The sequence below is a fragment of the Lactuca sativa genome, chromosome 9 (assembly GCF_002870075.4).
Source record: "Lactuca sativa cultivar Salinas chromosome 9, Lsat_Salinas_v11, whole genome shotgun sequence".
Classification (NCBI taxonomy): Eukaryota; Viridiplantae; Streptophyta; class Magnoliopsida; order Asterales; family Asteraceae; genus Lactuca; species Lactuca sativa.
This window is the reverse complement of record NC_056631.2, coordinates 63,785,681-63,812,758: the sequence shown is the minus strand read 5'-3', so window position 1 is coordinate 63,812,758 and position 27,078 is coordinate 63,785,681. Positions and strand designations below refer to the sequence as shown.

Below are 27,078 nucleotides of genomic sequence, written 5' to 3'. Positions count from 1 at the left end.
GCATAATTAGCCATATGTTTAGCATATATTTTTATTCATTTTTAGCTAATTATATGCATAAATGGACAAAAGGTACTTAATGATGCTTAAATTGTGTTTTCAGTCCAAGAGATTGCTTCGGAGCAAAAAGGAGTAAGGAGGAGCAATTAGAGACCAAAGAATGAAGAAAAAGGGAGAATCATACATCTACTTGGCGAGTCCACGCACCAACTCGGAGAGTTCGTAAGAATGTTCCCAAAGAAAAGTAAAAAATCCTTGCTGTACACGAATTCCATGCACCTACTCGGCGAGTCCACGACCTACTCGCCGAGTAGCCCCTGTTTTGTAATAACTATAAATATGGAGTCTTAATCCAAATTAAAGACTTTTCTAGCTTCCTTGGAGAGAGAGCTACGATTGGAGAAACCCTTGAAGACCTGAAGAACCCTAATCTTTGATCTTTTGAAGTTTGGAAGCGAATTAGGTTATATTTTCCACTTAATCTTAGGATTGCATTATGTTTAGTTTAATCAAATTCGTTTTTGAGCCTGCTTTCCTTGTAATCATGAGCTAAAACTCGGATGGTTTCTGTTTAGGAAGAACCAAATTACTCCTATGGTTTAATTAATACTTTTGTTGATTGTTTTTTGGTGATTTCATTAAATTAAGTTTGTTAAAGAACCTTATGCATTGATTACAACTATTTTCTGTTAATTGGAAGACAATTAAGTTGCATGAACATCTCTTAGTTGTTAACCTCATATGTTTATGTGACTACTTTATCATATGACTAGAATAATGAACATGAAACTAGAATTAATAAGATAATGGGTAAATTAATGTGTGAGCTTGTTTGAGAAACCAACAAACAAGGGTTAATTGAATCACCCACTTGATTAACCAATTACAAATCTTATTTAATCCAAATAATTGAACTAGGGAATTAATTAGTTTAAACAATTGGCCACTGCTTGAATTAATTAATTATCTAAGGGTTAGTATTAGTGAATATGAACCTAACCACTATAGTTCGTAATCAATAACAATTAATATCACATTACTATAAAAATAACCATAGGAGTGAATTGGTTGGACCTAAACAGAAACTCTTTATCAAAATTTGGTGAATTTTTACTTGTTAGCTTTTAGTTAAATCCCGTGTTAGGTGTTTTGTTTAAGTTTTTAGTCTTGTAAAACTAGAGAAAAACCTTTACTTTTATTACTTGCTTAGTTAAAATTAGCTATTAGTTTAATTTTCGTTCCCTGAGTTCGACACTCTACTTATCCATCTATACCACTAAAAGACACGTTCACTGCCTTTGTGTGCTAAATTTATAACTTCAAAGTAGGATTAAAACCAGTGCATTTTACACATATTAGTAGTTGCCATTTTGACTGTTGGGCCAAAGTCTGTGGGCAGTCCGTTAGCAAACCTATCGATCTTGGAGAGTTCAGTAGGCACCAAGTAGGGGAATAGCTTCATCCTCTCGGTGAACGCTGTGACATCCCCAAAATCACGGCCAAAAAAGACCAATTTCATTTATGCTTTTTGAAATAATTTCAGAGAAAATCCTTTTGATTTAAAAGAGTTGCGGAATTTGTTCTCAAAACAAAATATGATAAAATAATATTTATCAAAGCATTTCATCAAGAGATGCATTTTCATTATATAATCAAAACTCGGGATGTCATGTTCTGATACAGACCATAAAGCATAAATGATAACATTACAAGTCATTCAACAAATATATACATATACAGACTAGTAAACAAAACAACTTGATGATTCATCCATCTTATGCCCTCGCGCCACTTCCTGTAATGCAAATAAGACTGAGTGGGTCAGGCTTGGGAGCCTGGTGAGCATATAGGGTTTTCAACCCACAATAAATAAATTATATTTAATTTCACCAACCAACAATAACCCGATTACCCATTCCCATTGTCCTTACTTTACGTCCCTAAAACAACATCTATCTCAAGGGACCTAATCTAGGATTTTCATCGGGATGGACATTACTGCTAAGGGGTTTCCTCAACAATAGATATCCTAAAGGCAACCATGAGGGGGATACAGTACACCGGTGAACACATCGTTCACAACACCTATAGGTTATGAACCTGCTAGCGTTCCACAAGACTGTCTAGAAAGAGTCTGTGGTCGTTATCCATACTCCGCTGAATAACTAGATCAACAATAACAACATCGAGGCTTCTCATTTGTTTATAACACATCAACTATCTACCCATGTTCTACCCAACATATTAGTAGATAAAAATATATATTTTTATACATAGTTTAAAACCTGTATAGCATGTTCAATCAATACATATTCCACATAACAGACGAGGCACACACACATAACACACATTTCATAAGGAATAAATCAGATCTATGAGATAGAAGAAAGTGAATATACATTCACACATATAACAACTAAATATACACATAACACGTATATTGTATAAAATACTTCATAGTTATGCGTTATAAGAAAGTAACTACACACTCACTTGATCAGAAGATGATCGGACAGCACTACAACATGCATAAGTAGTATTCTTTAGTTGATCTGGAAGATCTTCACTAAAACCGGGCTCCTCGCGGGCAGAGCTTCGGCTCGGGAATTGCACTTCTCGGGATCTTCGGGGCTTCGGGACTTGCTTTGGGACTCAGGAATGATACCGGGACTTCGGGGGTACTTCTTTGCACGTAAATCGATGCAATACAGGTTAGAGATGATAGAATGAGCAACCAAACTCGGCTGGCCCTTCAAATCTATTTATAAGGCAAAACTGGCCCTTGCCACGTTGTGGCACCTTTTTCCACGTCGTGGGATTGGTCGTCACTGCATGCGTCATCGCAAGTTGCATCTAGGGGACTCCCGGAGGTGTCAGAATACTGGCCACGTCGTGGCACTGCTTGCCACGTCGTGGTATCTGACAGTTTTGGGGTTTCGCGCCCCGAACTTCAGAAATTCATAACTTTCGTATATGAACTCCGTTTTCGACGTTCTTTATATCGACGCGAAGGTGAGATTATGCTCTAAAACTCTCGTTTAGAATCCATTGGCTAATTTTGACTTGATTTTTAATATATTATAAGTATATTACTTATATATTATTTTTAGTAGGCCGGGACAGGAAAACTCTGTTCGAAATTCATAACTCCTTCATCTGAACTCCGTTTTCGTCTGTCTTTTTATCATTGGACTATTATAGATGAGATCTTCAATTCTCATTTAGAAATTTTTGGCTAAATATCACTCGATCTCTATTTCGAGTATTCGGGCTGCATACCGCTAAGTCGAAACTTCGAAAAATCATAACTTCCTCATACGAAGTCAGATTTGGGCGTTCTTTTCATGCACGCTTTCGGTTTAACGAACTCTATGACTTTAGTTTAGATCGCTAAGGCTAAATATCTAACGTAAATTTCAATTTTTACGTCATTCAGCGTTGCCGGTTCTATCGCGAAACTTCGACAGGTCAAAACTTCTTCGTTATAACTCGGATTTCGGCATTCTTTATATATTCAGAAACCTCGTTTCAACTACTACAACATTATCCATAGATATGGCTTTATCTAACATTTCATTTTGACGCTTATTTTTATTCTTAATTAAATTAAGATACACAATTAAGCACATAACACATAATACTAAAATAATACACTTCTATTATTTCAAAACGTGTTACAAAGGTTAACCTAGACTATTATATCAACATTAATGACAAGCCCAGAAACACAGGCGTTACAAACGTGGTGGCATACTCATCCACACTCATCTTTCCTTTCTTCAGGTTCTAAAATTCGTTGTTTAGGTCTATTAGATCTATCTCCGAGCAGTACTGCATTTTCAAATGCTCCACGAATGCTTCCCAAGACATTCGCATGGCTTCTCCTCATTGCATCGTATCTGCCAACAACTTCCACCAACTTAGCACTCCAGTCTTTAGTTGTTTGACTGCAAAGACGGTCTTTTGTCTGTCGCTACAGTCACAGCTCTCAAACACCATCTCCATTTCGGAGATCCAATCCATAATCTCAACCAGCTTCAGGCTTCCGGAAAGGCTTGGTGGCTTGGCACCCAAGAAGTTCTTATACATTCGTTCATCCTTGTCGTTTACCCTCTCCGGGCCATTCCTTCGATCTACTTGAGTCCCAACTTGACTCATAGGGCGGCTATAGTTCCCTTCCTCCGATTGCTCGGGAATCAGCTCAGGTTGCTCAATGGGCATGGTAGGTTCGTCCCTATTTTCATGCAACATCCTCCTCATTTCTTCCCTTTGTTCAGCTAACATAGCCCGAATCATGGCTTGTACTCTAGCCATGGTGATTGGTTAAGGTGCAGCTTTTGCTACAACATGTATTTGTTCAATCACTAGGGGCTATTGATTCCTATTTCCATTTGCGTTCCCGACTCCACTTTGGGTTCTTGTCATTTCGATCTATACACCAATTCAGACGTTCGGTGTGTAATGACGAGAATTAAGATAGAAAAGATTTTATTTACGATCGACGTCTAAATCTCCCTATTACTCCGAAAAGTTACATGCCAGTTCTAATACCGTAATTAAACATTTAGAAGTCTGAACACGTAAAGTTTCCAGATCCGGTCGGCAACATACCATAGATCCGATCATACATTTAGCATCATAAATCATTTAGCACATACAAGCATGTTAGGCATTTTCCCTAAATAAGCTAGTGCTTGTGTCTATTCAGGTGTATTACCTAAGACACACTCCTCACAATCATTGCTTAGCATTCTAAGTTTAAGCCTAGAAATAAATTCATATTCCTTGTTCGCTTAAACTAATACTCTGATACCAACTGTGACATCCCCATTTTCACGGCCATAAAAGACCGATTTTGTTTATGCTTTATAAAAATCAGAGTATCTTTTTTTTTTAATAAATATGTTGCAGAATTTGTTCCCAGAAAAACATGATAATTTCATTATCAAAGCATTTCCGATAAACAGAACTTACATTCATTATCACTAGTGATTTATATCTCCTTTAATCTCTCAGTGTAATGTGACTTCATATCAACACCTGTGATATAAATAAATTGAGTGGGTCAGGTTGGGAAACCTGGTGACTACATAGGGTTTTCAACCCACAATAATATAAGTATTATGTTTAATCATCAAACAGTTAACCCAATTACCCATCCCCATTATCTTCTTTACTCTTAAGGATCTACCCTAAGAATAAGTTATTCTTCGTTCATTTATTCCTAAGGAATAAGTACGAAGTCGATCATTACCAACGTTTATAGATTACAACTGGTGAACACGTAGTCCAAAACATCTAGTGAACACTTAGTTCAAAAATAACTAGTGAACACACTTAGTTCAAAAATACCTAGTGAACACACTCAGTTCAAAATACCTAGTGAACACACTCAGTTCAAAAATACATGGTGAACACACTCAGTTCAAAAATACCTAGTGAACACACTCAGTTCAAAAATACTTAATGAGCACCTAGTTCAAAAACACCTATAGGTTATGAGCCTGCTAGCGTTCCACTGGACTGTCTAGTATAGTCCGTGGTCGACATCTATACTCCACTAGACGACTGGATCACTGTCAACATTGATGTCTTTCATCGTGTTATCACACAACAACTATTTCATCTACCCATGTTTTACCCAACACATTTTGTAGCTATTTAATACACATATAGTTTAAATTATTTAAAACATGTATAAAAATCTTTCACCCAGCATAGACAGTAAGTATTCAGACAATACGCACACATAGCACGTAATTTATATTAAAATACTTCATATCTATGTGTAAGATGAAAGGGACTATGCATTCACTTGAAAATGTGGTGATTCCGAACTCAGACAGCGCTTCGCTTCTTAAAAATAATTTCCTTCGACGAAACCTAGTATTATTACCACTAGAGTTTAGTCTATTATTCGACGAGACTAATTAATAGTCCAACTATTATTACTATTATATAAGCGTTAAACAATACTTATATAACCCATAATAATAGCCCAAGTACTTATTATAGGCTCCTAATAACGTTACTATAATTAAATAAAAGCTATATTAAAAATAGCATAAGCGTAGCTCACTTACAACGAGTTTTATAGAAGACCAGGCTTTGCTTGGAGCAGTGTTCCCGAGCCGAAAAGCTCTTCTTCTCGGAGCCGTCGAGCACTCCGGGTCTTCCGCCTTGTGCTAGGGAGGTTCCCTAGGCTTTCCGGGGGGTTTCGAGGCTAGAGAGAGGTTCTAGAGAGAGAGAGAGTAAAGAGAAGAAAGAATGGGAAAGGTGTGAAGAAAATGAGGGTGGGAGAGGTTCTATTTATAGGGTCAAAATGGCTGAACTTGGTGCCACATGTCACCATCTAGTGGCAAGACTTGGGGAGAAAGCAATGGCCAAGATTGTGTCACATCACCCATTTTCGCACAACACACTTCCGACTTCTAAAATCCGTAACTTTCACATATGACCTCTGCTTTTGACGTTCTTTATATCCACGCGTAGGTAAAAATAAGATCTACAACTTTCATTTTGACTCCGTTGGCTAACTCTTGATCGACCTTAAATTTAACAGTAGGAGAAGATTATACTGTTAAATGTCCGCGTAAAATTCATAACTTCTACATACAGACTCTGTTTTCATCTGTCTTTTTACTGTTGAGTTCCTATTAATGAGATCCTCAATTCTCATTTAGGTCGTGTAGGCCAAAAACTGCTCGATCTAAAATTCAAGTTTCGGGTTGTGCACTGCTAAGCCAAATCTTAGAAAATTCATAACTTCCTGATACGAAGTCAGATTTGGGCGTTCTTTTTTTGTATGTTCTCGAGTTAACGTATAATAAAACTTTTGTTTAGATTTCTAAGGCTAAAAAGTCCTCCATCATAAATTCACTATTTAGGTCTCCCGGTGTCGTGTCGGTTTTGCTGTAAAACTTCGACGGTCCATAACTTCTTCGTTATAACTCGGATTTCAACGTTCTTTATATGTACGAAACCCTTGAGACGTATTCTACAACTTGGTTAATATTATTTATTCTAAATAATCTTTTGTCAAAAAGTCGTTTTCGACCCCTATTATCTCTAAATTGACTAGCCCGGATCTACGGGCGTTACAAGAGAGTCACCAGCAAGGCTGGTAAGGGAACGCTAGGCAGGGCTGGTAGGAGCGCGCCCAGCCAGGTTGGCGTGCTAGAGCAGTCTAGGCCATGGTAGTGGACCATATATCATAATCTCCCTTTGCTTTTTGGCATTATAAAAGGGAAGGCATGGAAGTGTTTTTTGTATAAGTGATTGCATCATTTCCTTCTTGTTTTGGCTATGAAAAACAGAGAGCAAAAGCTCCCACGATGACTGCCAATTTTCGGAAATTGCAAGCTCTCTTCCCTCTTCATTTTTCTTACATTTCATGCTTAAAGAATGTCCCTTTGTTGCTTCACCTTTGAACATATATTTGCTATATATTTCAAAGGCTTATGAGCAACAAATTACTAGTGAATACTAGAATGTTTTGATGGTTCTACTCTTGCTTGGTGGATACTTGTAGAGAACTCTTGCTTTAGAGTTTTATGCTACACTTCATTAACTTCTAACCTCCCATGAGGATCAAAGTCTTCAAAGATTGTTATACTTTCCCTTCTATGGTTTTTTTAATCTTTTTAACTCTTGCAAAATGATCATTGATAGATAAAATAGTTTTAGTTTTATTCATCATTTTTGAATAAAAACCCAACAGTTAATGCATAATTAAACAAAATTAAACAAAATTTCATAGTTAAATAATCATAATTTTGAATCAATTATTTTCAATAAATTATAAAGTAAGATAGAAACACAGTCATTTCTAAAATGACCAAAATGAGAAATATTGTATTAACAAAAGACCGTAATTTGATAGAAATCCACAAAATTACCAAACTTCACTAAATAGAATTCGCCAAACTACTTTTATGGAATAACCTACCCGATTATATAAATCCATAACATCAACTCCTCAACATAAAAACCATAAAGCGCCCCACCAAAAAAAAAGTAATGTAAAAATCTAATTGGTTTAAAAGTCTATGACTAACAGGGATCATTACTTTTCCTGTTTCACAACCAAAAGTGGTTTTGGTAGTACACAAATGGTCCCTGTTAGTCGAAAGTAACAAAAATGATACGTAACATTTCAAAGTTAACATGTGCTTTTAATAGTTAACTAAAATAGGACATGTTTGTCAAATTTTACATAAATAGTCCCTATTTTTAAAGATGCTCTAAAAAATAAGACAAATAATATTTATGAACAAAAGATAATGTACATTGCCATTATAAACTATTTTTCTTAAAAAAAACCACAAAAAAAAAACAGGTCTCTATTTTACATTAACAAATGATGGAATCCCAACTTATAGCATTGTAATTTGATAAATTACGAAATTGGTCCTTGTTTTAAATTTTTTATAGAAAGTGTCCCTCTTTCAAAGTATATTGTTATTTCATTTAAAGGAATGATCCATGTTTTTGAACAAAAATTACATGAGTCGTCCCTTTTAAAATTTTAGACATGAGATTGGTAATATAAAAAATAACCTATTATTCCACCTTTATATGTAATTTTGTTATGAAATACAGAAATTGATAACATGCTTACATCCATAGGCAATGTCATTGCCTTTCTGTTAGTCTCCATATGAACCTGATACAAATACGAGAATTAAAAACCAAAGTATAATACTTGAAAGTAATTCAGTTTCATTACTTCTATTATTTGTTAAAACACCAAAATACCCCATTGGATTAAGGTACATTTTTTATATATTTTTTCTTGCGCATAAATTAACATTATACTTATTCATTTTAATAAAAAAAACTACTTATTTATCCGTAGTTGTAATCATCAAAGGGAGAGCTTTCCTTTCCTTGCTTGACCTTTTTTTCTTCTTTTTCTCAAACTGAAGTTGTTTTGTTTTAATAATGGAATGTGAACTTCTAAATTGTTGGAATGCTGCTCTCTTGACAAACAAAAAAATTTATCTTCAACCCTCTCTGATAAAATGTATATTTTGACTGTTTAGTTTTTATTGTTGTTAATTATTATCATGTTGTAGATGAATGATATTTTAGACATTACCATTGATGATGTTTAAAAAGTGTATATATAATATTTTGATATTTAAGAAAGACATATATGATATTTTGATTAATGTTTAAAAAAGACATAAATGATATTTTAAAATTTTATAAAGGATAAATATGATATTTAGAAATTAAGTTGGATAAATATAATATAATATTTTAATATTTAAAAATGATATATATATATTAAATCCTCTCTACTTTATATGGGCCAAATAACGGGTCTTCCTCGTGGGCTAAACGCCTAAACCCTTATAAAACATAACAAACGCCTCTCCCCCCGCTTCCATCGTTCGAAGGCTCTTGCATCTCTCTCTCTCTCTCTCTCTCTCTCTCTCTCTCTCTCTCTCTCTCTCTCGATTCAGGTTATGTTCTCTCCATGCATGTTCAGACGACGATATATTTGTTCTGTCTCGTACGATTTATGATATTGATTTCTCTGCATTATTTTCTTCTCTGTCGTCTGATATGTGCACGAGTTTAGAATTAAGCATCTGCTAATCAAAATTTTGGGGGCAAGTTGAAGATTTTGACCGGCAGATGATTACACATAATTCTTTTTATGTTTCTTTGATCAACATCACTAACATCTTTTTCAAAAAAAGTAAACCATGAAAAACCATGCACTTTCATCGCTTTCTTGAGAAAAAGACAATCTAACTGAAGAAGTATTCCTTTGTCTGGAAAAAGGAAGAGGAAGACAAGTGATACTTAGTTTTTGTGTAATTAATTATACTATAGATGATGTATTTTAGACAAGTTGGGTTAAAACTTGCGTTAAATTCAGACTTATTTTTCAGTATAAGAAACTATTTTTGTTTATCTATTTCTAAACAACTTGTGTTAATAAACTTTTGTTATGTTGTACTAATAATTTTAACATTGGTTTTATTCTAACTTTAACCAAACCAAATGCAAACAGCTTGTCCAGCAAGAAGTTTCAAGTAAACGGGATGAGGTCATTGATGGATATTAGGGATCGGGTATTTTAGTTCTCTTTATATGTGTATTAAGTTTGCTTGATATTTTTAATCTGGTTTTTATTGTTGTAGTTAATTATTTTCATGGGCATCTGTTTTATACATTCATCAAATCAAATAACTGTTCTGTTTCAATTGCCGACTAATACTTCATTTTGGCTGTTAAGGCATAACATCTGATGGGTAATAGCATAAAATTTGAATTTGTTTCTAATCATAATATTAGGATTCTACCAGCTAAATGCCTTAGGGAATCCTAATTAAGAATTAGTATTAAAATTATGGAATACATGGAATGAACTCCTGATAAGTATTTTTAAATCTGCAAGTATAAGAATAGCTACGCTATAAACATGAAATTCGAACTTGATAATATTTTGCTTAGCTTTATTAGAAAGTTTCTATGTCTTGCTACTAGCAACCATTCTTTTCTTAAAACCAAAAGAGCTTCAAGGTTGCTGAGTAATTGTAAATTTGTAATAGTGTATGGGTTAGTATTTGAAGTGTTGAGGCCTGACTATAATGTAACCACCTGCTGTTATGATATTAAGTGAAGTGAGTAGGTTGTTTTTCTAGATATCTATAATTATTGTTGGTCAACTTGTTAGGATTTCTCCATGCGACAAAAAACATGGGATGTGTAAGAATTAATTTTTCTGATCAAGATCAGGGATATGTAAGTTAGAAAAGCTAATATTTCATTCTTATTGTATTTGATGGATTATATAATATGTTGGAGGATGTATTATTTACTAGTCCTATTGTCTTCTCTGCTGATCACGTCATTGTAGCTTTGAATATTTTGTTTTAGTATTCTTTATATCTATCTGATTATTTATTGTTTATCTAGACCAATGAAAGAGTTGCGACGCTGAATGAGACAATCAAGAATTTTGATGAAAAAATTGCTGAATATAAGACGCAATTACAAGGAGCAGGTTTTCCTGTGGAAACCTTTGCTATTAAAGGTCGGCAAATTAAGTTAATACAAGAGAAAAAATGGTATGTTTCTTCATACAACATGAATAAAACTTTCTGTTGCAAAGATACTTGTTAGGCTTGATTTATGTTGTTAGGCATTAATTAACAACCTTCACTTGTTCTTGTCAGGTATCAAAAAGAGTGTGACAAGCTAAACAGCCAAGTTCTTGATATAAACCGCCTCATATTTGCTTCAGAGGCTTTCCAGCATGCTCAACAAATGGCAAGTTTCACAAATTTAAAATAATTACGTTTATTGCACTTGAATTTTAATTCTGCATGAAATAGTGGTTTCTAGGGACAGATTTTTCATAAACTTGTTTTTAGTCAAATGCCCTTGTTTTTTATTTAAAGACAACATCTTTCTGCTGTCAAATATCCCTGTTTTTTTTTTGTTTTCCAGGTATCAGATCTGGAAGCTGCACGTACAGAGTTGAATGCAATGACAAACAATTTGCCACATAACATGAAGGGATTGGTTGATGCTAGCAATGTGTTAATAGAGTCTCTTATTCAAGGTCACACCGTGCCTGATGCTAGCAATGAGATACTGGAGTCTTTAATTCAAGGTCACGGCCACCCCCCCATCCTGCCTGATGACTGTATGGGCAGGCTTGGCACCTTCAAATCTCAAACAAAAAAATGAAACCTGATTTCATTTGAATGAGCTATATTATCCTACATTCTACATGTTTCATGAAATGGCATGCTACACTCTAAGTATGAATATCTTATCTCCGATGATGATGATGATGTGTGTGTGTGTTTTTTTTTTGTTTGATGCGTTACAACAAGGGCTCAAAAACTTTCATTAAATGTTGCTTTATATTTCTAATTATTATCGTTATGCTATGTCGATAACAGAATCCTTATATTGCTTATGAAAATAAAGGAACAAAATACCTATCTTTTTGAAGGGACAATTATTTGTGAAGAAGATTGCAGGAAAATGATCCATGAACACACAATCATTTCGATTATCAACCAATTGAATTTAAGCTGCTTACATCATTGTCTTCCAACTTCTCCTTCCTCTTCTTCCTATTTTTCTTCATTTTTTTGACAATTTCTTCAGGCTTTGAAGAAGATGCTGAAGGATTAGTATTGGTTTCATTACTTAACATTGCTTTGTCAAAGACTTTGAAGCTTAGGTCATTATCAGCATCATCATTGGTGCTGGGAAAGATTGGGGTAGAATCAGGCATCATCATTGAGGCCACCACCATGCAGCTGATTTTTGTGAACAAACAAAAACTTTCAACTATGCCATCGACACTTGCCCAATAACTCCAGAGTAAATAACTAATTATTACTCAAAAAAGATATTTCCTACTATTAATAATCTTTAAGGCAGTGTCTAGAGACATCAATTCGTGTAAGCTTTCATTTGGAATCAGGCAAAGGTTTGATCGAAACAAACCCATCATTCAAATCACTTCGCTTCCTAAAAGTAAACAAATAAAATGGATCCCAAATGACCGAAATGAAGGAACTCCGTCATTAAATTTATGCATAATAACATGAACATCGTTCCCTTTTCGAAATTTTATGGATGCTTTGACACAATTAGACGGCGAAAAGAAAATGGAAAAATAGCGAACACAGAAAAGGATAAATTTTCAATTGAATTCGAACTGCTTACAGCATTGTCTCGCGCCCCCATCTTCTCTTTCCTCTTCCTTATTATTTTCTTCACTTGTACGGTAATTTCTTCAGGCTTTGAAGAAGATGAAGGATTAGTATTGGTTTCATTACCACAGGCTCAATATTAGGTCATCAGGCGGGATCAGACTTTGGTTATTCATCGCCATTAGGGTTTGCTTTTGGCAGTCTTGGCTTCTTCCTTGGTGATTTACCCATGGTTTAGAAGCCGAGTTAGAAGGTATGATGCGATTGGAATATTAGAGAAACCTTAACCCTCATTCTCATATTCGTAGATTTTGAACGTTCCAACCGACTTTCTATTCTATTTAAATGCTAAAAAGCCCTCGATTTTCAGCTGAGAGGAAGAGTCGGCCAGATTGGAGCAGGAGCAAGATGAGAGCAAGAAGAAACAATTTATGAAATCTTGCTAAAGTAGAATTTTAAAGGGTCAAAATGGTCATTACATAGCAGATTTCTTTGGCTCCTTTGGTGCTTCAAAGTCATCTATGGAGTTTGTGGCTGCGGGTGGAGCCTCTGTTTTAGTAGGAGTCGTAGAAACCTAATTTTGATGTCGTCTCCAGATACAACCAACACACATGAAGAAACCGCACTGGGAAGAAAAAAGCATGGAGCCATAATCGATTACAGAAAGAAAGGGTTACGATTTCTGGAAAAGAAATAGATAGAAGAACTGATAAAGTGGGAGAGAGAGAGAGAGAGAGAGAGAGAGAGAGAGAGAGAATCGCCTAATGTCTGGGCAGAGATAGAACGAAGGACGAAGAAAAGAGGAACGGTGGAAGAAGAAGAGAGATAGAGAGCATAGATGACAGGGTAGTATTTTTGGGATGGGTAGGTGACATGTGGACAGAACACGTATCACTCCCTGAAAGCGGTGCATTACACCCGGTAACCTTTGCGGACAACCAACCTGATAAAGAGCACGTGTGCACCAACATATTAGGCAAAGAAAAAGATGGATTTTAACATATAGAAATAGATAGAGGACTAATTTTGCCAAATCTTTAGCAATTTTATGTAGCTAACATAGGAGGATATATATATATATATATATATATATATATATATATATATATATATATATATATATTACTTATAAAAAAACTAACCACTCTTTAGCGCTATGTAGTTCAGCCGGTTATTAACCAATCAATTTGAGTCTTAAGACTAAAAATGTAGTCATCATAGAGAATCAAATGTTGGAAATAGATATCAGGAAGGTTGGAATATGGTCCTTTAAATGGCATGTATCTTAGGATCGGAAACAAAAACTCAAAAAAGATGTTGTATTTAAAAGATGACCTTTTTGGAAGACTAGATTGGGACTTAGCTTTTGTTGCTATAGTTACTACTATGGTTATATCTGATACGAAGTTTGAAAATCCTAATGATGAAATTTTTTTCAAAGCAAATATTTTTGGTGGACCGAAATTTTGTAAATCATGACTTTGAGTCATAAACTTTTGTAAAACCATAGTTGTTTATATAAGAAATTTGGGGTTTTATAGCCTAGGGATTAGGCGGTTGCTTACTGTCCCGTAATCAGATATTAGTCAGGATTTTTACAGCAATGGTTGATGGTTGTGGATCATCATCTCAGGCAACTACTTATTTTAAGAAATTGACTCGCATCACACGTTTGGTTGACAAGGGAACGTAATTCATTTCCATTCCCTTGTATATTCCTCTTTAGTTTGTAATGTATCAAAGTATTTAAAATGTAAATAATGACATAAGTCGTGTATTAGGTTTTAACTCATAAAATTCTTTTAAATACTTATACAAGTTACTTTCTTTTTTATTAATATCATGTGAAGTAGAAAACCTTTTAAAACTATTTGTATTGTTGAATATATATCCACAAACATAAATTTTTCCAAATACATCAGCATCATATCAATTCAACCGGCAAAAGAATCAAGTAATTTGTTGATACACCAACTCAAGAAACTACAAAGAATTTTATATATATATATATATATATATATATATATATATATATATATATATATATATATATATATATATATATATATATAGTATCAGGTGGTGTCCTCCCTCTTTGAGGTCGAGCGTTCAAGTCTTGTCGTGAATATAGGTGGAATAGGTATTGTTAGCTTAGGAGTAGATTAGATTTGCCGGTTCAAAAAAAATGATATAAATTTGTCTCAATCTTACATATATCATAAAAGACGTATTTCTTGTTTCAAAACCCATTTCCTTTATACTGTTATAAAGTATGCTTTCTTTTTTCTTTATATCATTATAAAGTGTGTTTTAACTATATTACGTATTATATAATACTCAAATTTGAATATATCGTTGATAACGTCTCATTTTTTTATCTACATGACATGAATTTGTTTTAATCTGACACATCATGCTTAACATATTTCGGTCTAAATATTGTTTTTTATATAATTATAAAGCACGTTTTATTTTTCTTTGTGCGTATCATTCAAGTTGATTAGTTTGATTTTCTATCACAACTTTCATAATGTAATACTGGGTATCAATCAAAATCTATCATGAGACGGTTTCATTTTAATCTATATAATACATAAATTTGTCTCAAACAATTTTGCATGCATGAGCAGTAACAATATTCATTTTTCATTATTTTTTTCTCAATAATTAATTTAAGATGTTCCGTACGTTTTTCTATTATAACTTGTATTAGGTAATACTCAAGATATATCATTCAAATTGTATCATTTTTATCTATATAAATTTATCCAATCTAACATATTTCAATTCTCAAAATTCGTTTCGTTTATATCATTATAAAGTGTGTTCTTTTATTTATACCGTTAAAAGTATGTTGTGCGTATTGCATATACTTTGTATAAATCAAAATATATCATTGAAATTGTTTCATTTTTATCTACATAATGATATAAATGTTTTGATCCGACGTGTAGCAGAGCTTATATAATTTCAGTCTAAAAACATTTTCTATATAGTTATAAGTTATAGGGTTTTTTTTATGCGTATTCTTTTTACCAGTACATAAATAATTTAAGTTGCATCGCACAGAGTGGTTGGACAAATACCAATACCCCCTCCCTCCAAGTTCAAATTTTCATTTGTTTCACTTCACCTCATGCTGTAAAAAATCAAACAAAAATTTTTGTTTCGCAAGTAAACACAATACGAAAACAAGTATTAAAAGATATTTTGGGAATATGCTGGCTCGAAACCATTATTCACAACGCCTGTATGTATATCATCATCATCATCATCATCATCATCATCTATTATATCAATTATCATATCCTTACTTGTCTACTATGTCCCTAAAAAGAAGCATGGAAGGAGGTGTTGTAGAATGACGGTTGTTACCCTCATCCTTTGAAATCTTTCCAGGTGAAAACGCAAGAGAAAGTGATAAAGAAGACGACATGTCATCATCCATATCATCATCGTCCTTTTTCGTCATTATATCTTCATTCAAATCCAAACCAAGCCCAACCCTATCCGTATCCGTATCCGGAGAAAATGCTGAATTAATATCTACAGGGAAGAAGAACCTTTCACCATTACTTGTCTTTTCAACCTCACTTTTTTGGTTACTGAAAATGTTTGCTGAATTAGAATTACTATTTTGCATCTCATATGTATCAGCAGCATCATCGCTCTTTTGTTTCTTGCTTGCGCTCCCCTCTTCTTCTGTCACGGTGATTCGAGTGGTTGCATCACGCCACGTGTTTGTTTGATTTTGATTGGTGGTGGTGGTGGTGATGTCATCATCATCTTCTGAGAGGTCGATAAACGCACGTTTTTTGGATTCGATTAGCTCCTGGGTTGGAACTTGTGGCAGAAATGATGATTGTATTTGTTCCACCTTTGGATTTCTAGTGTACTTGACTACTGGATGTTGACCATCATCAGTTTTATTTGACGACACTGACATGGATAGAGTTTCATTGATGTCGGGTTTGAAAGTGATAATCTCTGCTGGAACTACATTAACAGTGCTATCAATGGTCGCCTTTTCCTTTTCCTGTGAAGATGAAAAAGAGGTTGGCAGCTTTAAGTTGACCTTTGACTCCAAATCAACATGTTTATCCTGTAAGTGCAACCAAAAACAAGTCTCATTAATGACACACATGAATAATAATAATAATAATAAAAACACGCAGTGGCCAGTGACAACTTACTTCAAAACATTGCATACTCAAAAGGAATCAATGCAAAAATTCATATTAACATTCATTCTCAAACGAGAGGATAAAGCAGCTACCCATATGTAGTAGTAGTACTAACAGAGAATGAAATTGGGTTGGGTTTTCATGCTGTTTGGCCTAATTTCACACATCCCCACCCCGCTAATCAGGTATTAAATGGGGAGGATACAACACCATACCCGTCCCCACTCTTTTAGTGTTTCAACTCGACACATAACAAACGAGTTTAGGACTTCATACCTCAATGTTTACGCTAAACCAAAAATCATTGATAGGATGATATGAGCAGTCAACAACTCCTCCAAAATAAGATATAAGATAATAATATCCTAACCACTTGGAAGTTGGAAGTTGGAAGTTTTGAGACATTTTATCCAACGCCCACACTTAACTCATGTTGAAATGAAAGGGGGAATTCAAGTGATGGAGGACCAATTTTTTGATAATGGGAAACCATACTTGTCTAAATTATCATATAATTTCTTTTATCATAGTTTAGTTTCTTTCCCTATTTAGGAGATTTAAATCCCTTACGGATATCAAAACAAGCACAACTACACATAGACATCAACAAAAAAACAAAGACAACTACACATAGAGTCAAATATGTGCATGAGTGTTTGTGTCTAAAAACCTAACTAACATGAGGATGATCTATCAATGAATTTGATTTCTTGGCATCGCTCACAAATCACAATACTTGCTTGCCTAAAACATTGGCCCTACTAGGCAACTGAAGAGACAGTGATATCTATCAATTATCAAATCAAGACCTCATGTAACATCAAGTTTTATACTATACATGTTCAAGGGAAGATAAATACCTTGTCCATAGACCCAGGCAAAGGCAAAGGCACATCCTCTACCATTGAGATTTTATCAGCTGGGATAGAAGAAGCAACTTGAGGAATACCATTTTTTGCAGGATCAACAGGTTTCTTCTTCTTTCCTCTAAACACACCCCAAAGGAAGAATAACATATTCCAACCTGTAAATGGTTTATAAGAAATCCAAGTTATATCAAGGTACCAACATTATTAAAAATCTTGAAAGCCAAATCGAAGCTAGTCTTACGATGGCTTTTCTCTGGAAGCTGATTGGATGGGAATATCAGGAGCTCCACCCCATTGATACTTCCAATTAGAGCTAAATCACCCCTGATCATATCATCCAGCAAAACCTGGTAGCTCTTCTCATAGCTGTATCATAATAATAGTATACAGGAAGGTCATCACTCAACATTAAACAGAATAATGATGGAACAAATGGAGAATAAAATAAAAATTAAATGTTACCTCTCCACATCTTTAGCAAAGAAATAGAGTGCAATGTTGTCCTCCTTTACACCACTATTTTCAAATTGCTCTGGCCAAGCACTAATGCGAGACACTCCATTTAGATGAATTTTGTGGGGAAGGTTGTTCACAGCTTCAAACACTTTAGGCGATGCACAGGTTGACAAATGAGCTTGTAACCCATCCCAAAATTCAGCTGTTTTACCACTTCTATTAATCTCAAAACTACCCCTGCAAATTAACATTAACAATGTTTATCAACTAAAGACAAGATCATAGATGAAGAATAAAAAAAAAAAGCACTCCATATAAAAGAAACCATACTGCCAGATGTATTCGTGATCAGGAATAGCTGGAACTTTCAAAAGTGAAGAAGACATTGACACAGGATCATAGCTAGATAGCTCCATTGTTGAATGCTTTCCTTCAAAATGCTTTAAATTGTTACCGTTTGACTGTTTAGAATGGTCAACATTGGAACTTCGTGAAAGTTGACCTTGACAATCAGTCAACACCTCTGCAGATGATTCATCAGACTGATCAGAAACTCTATTCTTTCTAACTAATCCGGGCTTCTTAAGCAATGCTGCTTCAATTGCATCCTTTAACTTGTTATCTCTGTTTTTCACCTCTTTTGTATTCCTAACACCCGATGCATTAGAAACTTGTACTTTATCAGCTGTGTGAGTTTGTGCAGAATGACCCGTATGTTTATAACCAGATGTCCCAGGGGTCAAACCCGTACTATTACTACTTTCCTTCACACCATCAGCAAGATTTGTTGATTCCTTATTTACTACTTGTTTTGATGTATTTTCATCCTTCAAAACAACAGGCTTTGGTTCCATAGAATTGGTGATTCCATTCCCACTAGATGCAGTTCCAACCCCAGGGGAAGATACTTGTGATTTATCAACTTTTGGAGTTAAACCAGAAGAACTGGAAGTACTTAAATTACTCACGGATGGTAATTTAATTGAATTGCTCCTTTCAAAACTCCTTTCTTTTTTGTTTTTTAAACTCTTAAGATCTGGAACATGAGACGGATTTGGAGATAACATTTTAACTTTAGAACCACTCGTACCAAAACGCCCTGTGTTTGTAGATCTAAAAGATGTTGATTTTCCCATCTCTCTGGAATCATGAGAGTCACGTTCTTTGATAGATTTCTGCCTTTGAAGAACAATTTCATCCACAAGTCTTGTCTTGGATTTTGCATTGGAGAAATTGAATGAATTTGACTTGAAGAAAGCACCTGAAAGAAACTTATGGCATAAGACACAGACATTCAGTACCTTAGGGTTTTGGGTTTAGGGTTTAGTACATACCTTTTGAAGATTGTAACCGTGGACTATCAGTAACTGCATGTAGTCTACTGGGACTGGATGTTCTTGGTGAACCTGTGATCATTTCAAGAGCCTGTTTTTTAACAGATGTAAAAGACTCTGATTCTTCTAAACGCCTTTTTCCAGATACTTTGATTTGATCTTTACTAGCCCTAGATTCTTCGCCAGCTGGACGTTTTGATCCTGGTTTGATAAAAGTGGAAGCAGGTTCTGTATCTGTTTGACCAGAAGAGTTTGTGCGTTTATTTTCTTCACTCAATTTGCACTCTTCACATAACCAATCACCTTCGGGAACTTGATCTATCATTTTCTTCATGCAATAGCTGACATAACAAAAGAAATTAACAAATTTAACATCTTTAGTAACACAAAAAGATTCAGCAGGAGGTAATAATCTTACGTGTGTTCAGCACCATCAATGCATCTACAACATATAGCAAGTAAATCCTCTCGGCCTGCATCTCCACATATATCACACACTTTGACATCATGTTCCACAACATCTGATTCATCACTGTCATCTGCAGATGAATCCTTTACATTAACCGCAGCAGGGGCATTTTCGACCTTTTCTTCTTCAACCCCTTGTTCTTTTATAGGATCTTCAGGTAAATTACCATCATCATTGTTAGTTCCCACTTCTTTCTTTTGGGTTTGAGTCACTATATCCTTTTGATTGCCTACACTAACCTTAACATTCTCATGTTCATCAGAACTGTGTGAAGATTTTTCTACATCAACGGAAGTTGATGAAGAAGGCACTGTGTTCTGAATAACAGAGCCAGACAACGTGTTTGGTTCATCACGATGTTCTAAGCCATTAGGATAGTTGAACTTGTTTGTATCACTAATCTTCATATTAACTTTACTTTCAGCATTTTCAGTGCTATAACTTGAACTCACACTCTCTAAGTTGCTTGTTTCACTAGTTGTATGCTGTTTGTTCTCGGAAGTTCTATTCTTACCAGTTGTAACATCATTAATTGGTTCCCGATCATGTTTATCAGATATTTCATCAGCCTTTTCCATCAGATCTCACTTAACATGCAACACACTCCGCTTTCAAATTAAGCTTTTGATACAGAAATGCCTCCTAACTCCTTTATCAACTTGAAAAACACCTACACAGACATCAGGAACAACAACAAACAAGAATTAGTTATGCTGTTATCACAAAGAATTGCAATGAGAGAATCATTTCATGAAACAGCTAGCCAATGACATAAAATCAGTACTATCATATGCCAACACAATTCAAAGGCCTAGGATTGGTTCATTTCTTTATGATTTCAAAAGGTTTTCATTTCTCAGCCTACCACAACTAGTTTGGGATAAAGGTTTGATGGTCTTATGTCTATGGATTCAGACAAACACTTAAGACTCTTTAAGCAAACTAGTCAGAAACGTCCAGGATGATGGAAAATTCGAGCCACCAAAAGCAGCAGGAACCAATGAACATCATTATCAAATTAAAAGAATAAAACATCCCCATAGTTATATTACAATGACGAATTTTGAACCTAATAATAAAGAGAAAGGTTATATGAAGTAATTAACTAAAAATGGATCAATAATATAACCCTAGAAGCAAATGATAAATGCAACATGGATGAAATTAGGCAAAAGGCTTTAAGGAACATGCCTTGGGAATCAAATGATCTCAGTGGCATTATAAACCTCTTTAAAGAATCGTTCCTTCTTAGGTTTCACCATCAGCAAACGACCGATCAAACATAAACCCCTTCTAACATACAAGATTTCGATTCATCCGCACACAACAAATTAAGAACCCTAGGATGTATATTATTCCTTATCTATTCTCACACACAGACGCAGACCCTCTTTGGTATCTGGTGGGGAGGCGGAGGAGGGGAAGGAAATAAAAGATGAGAGGTTGTAAAGAGTCAAAAAAAGTGCACGAAATTGGTCAAGGTCCTGGATGGCTATGGAGATTTAGAAGAAACTATCAGGATTTACAGATTTACGAAGGAAGATAAGTCTAGGGCTAGGGCACCAAATCAGCAACTGAACATTAGAGTCTCCTTGCTTTCTAAACAATCGTTTCCCAATAGTACCGAATTAAATCAAGATGGGTATTCAATGAAATATTGAAATTGAAATCAAATAATAAGTTGTAATTAATGTCATGATGTTATGTGTTTTGTTGCTATGTTAAGTTTAGTAATCAATAAAAAAACTGATATGTAAAATGATAAAAATGATATTCTTGTATAAAAAAACCTCATGTAAAATTGTCTAGGCCTAGGCTAAAAATGAGGCCATTCATAATGTTATTCTTAAAGAGAGTTGCGCCCACGAAAAGCAATTTGGTTCATGACCGGGAACGAGTTAGGTTACGTCGTCTTAAGACTTTCGGTAAATATGTTTTGTTTTGTGTCAAAATGGTTAACGATTGAGGCAATCTACATACTCAGTGTAACGTCCCAAAAATACCAAATAAAAAATTCAATTTTAAATGAGTTAAAATCATTCATTTATTGTTCCTAAAGACAATCATAGTCGAATATTCACAAAACATCAGAGTAATTTGTAAACATTCAGTACGGAATAAATCTTTGGGGATTCAGTGCGATCAAGTCGGGCTCTTCCTTTTAAAACCATAAGTATATGAAACATTTTAAACATAAACCGTAAGCACGAAGTTTAGTGAGTTCCTCATACTATATCATATCATACTAATCAATGGGCCCAACCCTAGGGTATGTTTCAACCCAACATACATCCATGGGCCCAACCCCTAGGGTTTATTTCAACCCAGACATACAATGCCCAACCATGGGGTTTCTTTCAACCCAAACATGCAACTATGAGGCCAGCTCTAGGGCCTTAGCCTTGGGGTATATTTCAACCCAATCATACATGCAAGAGTCACAAAGACAACTAGCATCATACATAACATAATCTGGTGGGCCGACATTGGTGTCTTCGACCCATAAGTACAGTAAGAAGACTCACCTTAATCAATAGTCGGGTAAAACACACACTCGAGTTACTGCTATCAAAAGCTCATCACTCTAGACATAACCAAAACAACCCCGATTAACAGTTATGGAAATTTTCCAACTTAATGAGTCCAAAAATAACAGGGCTAACCCTTATTTGGGCAAAAGACCATTTTGCCCCTTCCAAGTCTTAAACCCCTCACAGTTAACCAAAAGTCAAATTGGTCAAAAAGTAAACTGTCAATCCTTTGTCGACCTACGCGCTATGTACTCTAGCTCTATGTTGGGCGTAGAGCTTCAATCCAGAAAAATGGGCCTCAATTAGGCTAGGCACATGGCGTATTGCCTCAAGTTCTAATACTCACATTAAGCACTTATTTCATTAAGACCTCTCACTCAAAGCTCTGATATGGTTCCTGATATCTCCATAATGGATAAACTTTCCAACTTTATCTATTAGGATGGTCCAAACAACCAAGATCTAGTTTTTGAGTCTCAAGGGACCAAAATGCATCTTTCTCATCTTAATCCATTAAGTCCAAGTCTCAAACCTTCATATCTGAATCATTATGATGTTTAGATGGATAAAGTTTTCAACTTTATCCATAACAAGGTCACAAACTTTCAAGATCTAAACTTTATGCACTAAAATGACCAAAAAGTAGCAAATATGACAAATGACTAGATTTATGAAACCAATGAACAAGTTAGAATCTTTTTACTCAAAATGGTACATGAATGATGTAATTTTGTTGGATATATACTTGAACTCTTCTTCCATATACTTTGCCACCACCTTGCTCTTCAAGATTCAACCTTCTAATGGATAATTAAGTTTATAAATGATGCCAAGGCTCAAAAACAAGTGAGAGGAGGCTTAATTAGGTTTTTCAAGGAATGGTCTTAGGTGATGAAAGCTGGTAATGAGAGGGTTTCCCATAAGTTAGAGCCCTTAAATAAGGCTCAAAACCGAAGATTTAGGTTTTTGTTCTGCCTAGATTATGCCTTGCGTAATCATAAATCACTCCTTGCGTAATTCATTAAAACTCGTTACACCCTGCGTAACCCAAAAATCCCCAATTCCCACTTCAACTTCAAACAACCATAACTTTTTTGTTTCAACTCTGTTCTCGGCGTTCTTTATATGCACGGAAAGTTATTGAAGAGCCCCACAATCCTATCTAATTACTTTTGACTTAAAACATATCGAACTAAAATCATTAATTCATGAAGGAAGTCTAAAACATTATTTTTCCCATTTTACCCTTTGACTCCAAAACACAAACCAAGGGATTAGATCACATAACCAATAGAATCAACATCCAATAGGGTCTAAATCATATTCCCTTGAAGCTCAAGGGCTTTAATTGATCCATTTTATTGCCTACAATCCTGAAATAAGAAACTTTTCGAAATAGGATGTTACAACTCTTCCCCACTTCAACTGGATTTCGTCCACGAAATCCCTATTGGTTAGGATCTCTGAAACAACACCAACATATTCCATAAGCTCCTTCTAACCATTTCTAAATCTAGGCATCTTATAAAGAAAACTCGAGAGACCACTCAAAAACCCACAACTGCCACCAAACAACCTAATAATTTCAAAATACTCAACCACAACAACTATCTTTCTCTCCCTAACTGTATGACCCAACTTCCAGAAAACCACTCAAACTGGGAGCTCTCATAACTATAACCACAAACCAAGTTCATCTCTATACTCCCCGAAACTGGGAACCTATCAATCTAAACTTCAAAAACCTTACCCTAAGACTGTCGATCATCCAATCGCCGAACCTACCCCTAGTACCCTGACCAGGAACACCACCAAAACATGCAGAAAGAATACTCAAACATCTTGATCGTGAATTTCACTCAATCCCAAATCCATAAATTATGCCCAAAAACCTTCAATATACTCTTGACTTCCTGACAAGTCATCACCAACCCACTACCCCCCCCCCCCCCAAGCACAAGGATGGTTAATCCAAGAATTCTCACATTGCGTCCAAATCCCTCGTCATCTCAGGTGTACATCCACTTGACGAAACACCCGAGATATTTACAACGAACTCCATGACTCGAGATTCAGAACCGATACCCGACATTGGTAACCAAGCTCCTAAAGCAAATGGGGTTCATAATGAAAACATTCAACAAGAGACTTCTGATGCACAACTAATACTACCAACAAACTTTTACTGTCCCCATGATCCAAAACAGTTGGTCACTGAGTCACCCGACTCCCAATCAATGCATTAACACTCGAACATGCCAATAAGACTAACAATCTGAGACCTAATAGTCTCAATCAAAACTGTTGAATCCTACCCATATGAATCATACAGCCGTTGGTTCACGATACATTGTGACACCTTGTAACCAATAAAATGATAGGCTCACGGTACTACGCCGATCTTGCCGTCATTCCATCACTAGCATACAGACTCACAACCAGCACCACAAGGACCTAAAGATACACAACCATCAACTAATACTACCAACAAACTTTTACTATCCCCATGATCCAAACCAGTTGGTCACTGAGTCACCTGACTCCCAATCAATGCACTAACACTCGAACATGCCAATAAGACTAACAATCTGAGACCTAATAGTCTCAATCAAAACTGTTGAATCCTACCCATATGAATCATACAGTCGTTGGTTCACGATACATTGTGACACCTTGTAACCAATAAAATGATAGGCTCACGGTACTACACCGATCTTGTCGTCATTCCATCACTAGCATACAAACTCACAACCAGCACCACAAGGACCTAAAGATACACAACCATCAACCCACCGACTTGCTAGAACCCAATCAACATCCCTCTCAATACTAAGCAGATACCACAAGAGTCATACTCTTTTATAACGCACAATTCATTTCACAAGACAGGCTGCTACCAATGCAAAATCAGACGAAAACATGATCACACACTACCACATAATGACATAGGTTAATGTACTCTTGTTCCTACTCAAATTCTATAACCCAAAAGAACTATGCCTATAATTCAAACCAAGTGCTCATTTTCTATCTTGTTCAATCCACATACATCCCTCCTGATAATATCTAATGAACTTACTACAATACACACCTCAAGATAACCCAAAACCAACCTTGGAGCTATTGCATTCCTTTTCCTCACGACAGTAACCAAGGGTGAAGTACAAGTAGATCTAACAAAATGACAAACCTCGGTCGTTAATATAAATTTCCTCATAAATGTATGAAACAAGGTCTTACCCCTTGACTGAAACTGAACATATTCCACCAACACATAACTAGCTTGATAAAACTTCCAAAGTTATCCAGAAATGCTGCTACAACCCTGACCGGGTCAATTCAAATACCAACCTTGTCGACACGACATGCCAAAATTGGATTATACGTTGATCCAAAGCCACACCTGAAAAAGTAAACAATACCGCTCCGACGTCCGAACTCCTAATAACCAAAGACAGCTGCCAAAACCGAGCCTACTATGAACAATACTTCCATAACTAACAATTGAGCGTACCCATACCCATGAACCAAAAGGTACAATGTACATATTTTTACGATAGGTTGACGCATCCCATGAACTTCCACTGATACAACTCAAAACTTTTGAAAAACCTCAGCCCTTAACGATGAACGGAATGGCCCACGATCGAGAATGGATTGACAACTAATCCACTGATCCAATACACTCCTAAACAAATCCCATGTGGAACTACACATACCAAACTCTGAAGTTGATTGACAACTCATCAACTGCTCATCCTAGAGTATAGATAACAATATATACAATGGTCTAACAAATCCCTCAATAATCGATACTCAACCTGAGCGACCCAAACGCCCCGTGACCTAAACATCGAAGATCCTGAAAGAAACCATTAGATACAAAGAGTTCCTTATCCAACAACTTCCTGTCGTGGAGACAACTCACATATTCCTAAGCACATACATTTGATGGGAACTTGCCCTGCACCCTTGCCTCGACCAAATCTTGAACCAAAGTCTCGCATACCCAAACCGCATATTCTTGTGACTTGTGATTCCAAAACCATAAACTCGAACAACTCAATGATCCTCCAAGCAGAATAACTAGTCCCCCCTACTTAGGGTTGAAACTACCACCAACTGGTGTTGTAAACAAACCATATATCAAACCGGCTCAACCAGGTACATCCATCCTTGACTCTTAGAATGTATAACACAATGCAAGATGATCTTACAGATAAAGACCAAGAAAACTCAAAGAGATTTCGAATCTCAGATGGAGACCTCGGAAACTTCCCATCATAACCGCCTCTAACATCAAGAATCCCATACAGATGCACAAGTAATAATTCAGATAGTCCATTCATAACACTGATTCTCTATCTAGAACAAATGGACTACCCTACACCTCATTACAAATCCCAAACATCAATTCATCGTGAGAATCATTCATAAATACAAGAGGCATCATTTTCTTAATCAGTGTACATTAGAGGCAAAAAAAGTTATTATTCCCAATTCACCTCCCTTGATCACAAGAAACAATTAACTAGCACAT

At 35.5% G+C, this 27,078-nt stretch overlaps 2 protein-coding genes across 2 annotated transcripts; one reads left to right on the top strand and one right to left on the bottom strand.

The window, feature by feature from the left end:
• Positions 1-8,926: 8,926 nt before the first annotated feature.
• Positions 8,927-11,714, top strand: LOC111920484 (uncharacterized). The gene is made up of 5 exons (XM_023916089.3): positions 8,927-9,470; positions 10,028-10,088; positions 10,936-11,087; positions 11,196-11,289; positions 11,470-11,714. The coding sequence occupies exons 2-5, from the start codon at positions 10,059-10,061 to the stop codon at positions 11,710-11,712; spliced, it is 519 nt and encodes a 172-aa protein (XP_023771857.1). The 5' UTR covers positions 8,927-9,470; positions 10,028-10,058; the 3' UTR covers positions 11,713-11,714.
• A 4,165-nt stretch (positions 11,715-15,879) lies between these two features.
• Positions 15,880-21,639, bottom strand: LOC111920571 (uncharacterized). Its single transcript, XM_023916177.3, has 8 exons — positions 21,199-21,639; positions 19,957-20,677; positions 19,539-19,879; positions 18,535-19,465; positions 18,211-18,441; positions 17,990-18,114; positions 17,740-17,903; positions 15,880-16,797 (listed from the first exon to the last, which is right to left on the bottom strand). Exons 2-8 carry the CDS (start codon positions 20,583-20,585, stop codon positions 16,006-16,008), a joined length of 3,213 nt encoding a protein of 1,070 aa, XP_023771945.1. The 5' UTR covers positions 20,586-20,677; positions 21,199-21,639; the 3' UTR covers positions 15,880-16,005.
• Between the last annotated feature and the right edge of the window lie 5,439 nt (positions 21,640-27,078).

Coding starts and splice junctions, on each gene's coding strand:
- LOC111920484 (XM_023916089.3), top strand. CDS start 10,059: ATGAGGTCATTGATGGATATTAGGGATCGG. Junction 11,088..11,195: donor TTAATACAAGAGAAAAAATG/GTATGTTTCTTC, acceptor TGTTCTTGTCAG/GTATCAAAAAGAGTGTGACA. Junction 11,290..11,469: donor TCCAGCATGCTCAACAAATG/GCAAGTTTCACA, acceptor TTTGTTTTCCAG/GTATCAGATCTGGAAGCTGC.
- LOC111920571 (XM_023916177.3), bottom strand. CDS start 20,585: ATGGAAAAGGCTGATGAAATATCTGATAAACATGATCGGGAACCAATT. Junction 19,466..19,538: donor ACGGTTACAATCTTCAAAAG/GTATGTACTAAA, acceptor AGTTTCTTTCAG/GTGCTTTCTTCAAGTCAAAT. Junction 18,115..18,210: donor TTTGCTAAAGATGTGGAGAG/GTAACATTTAAT, acceptor ATTATGATACAG/CTATGAGAAGAGCTACCAGG.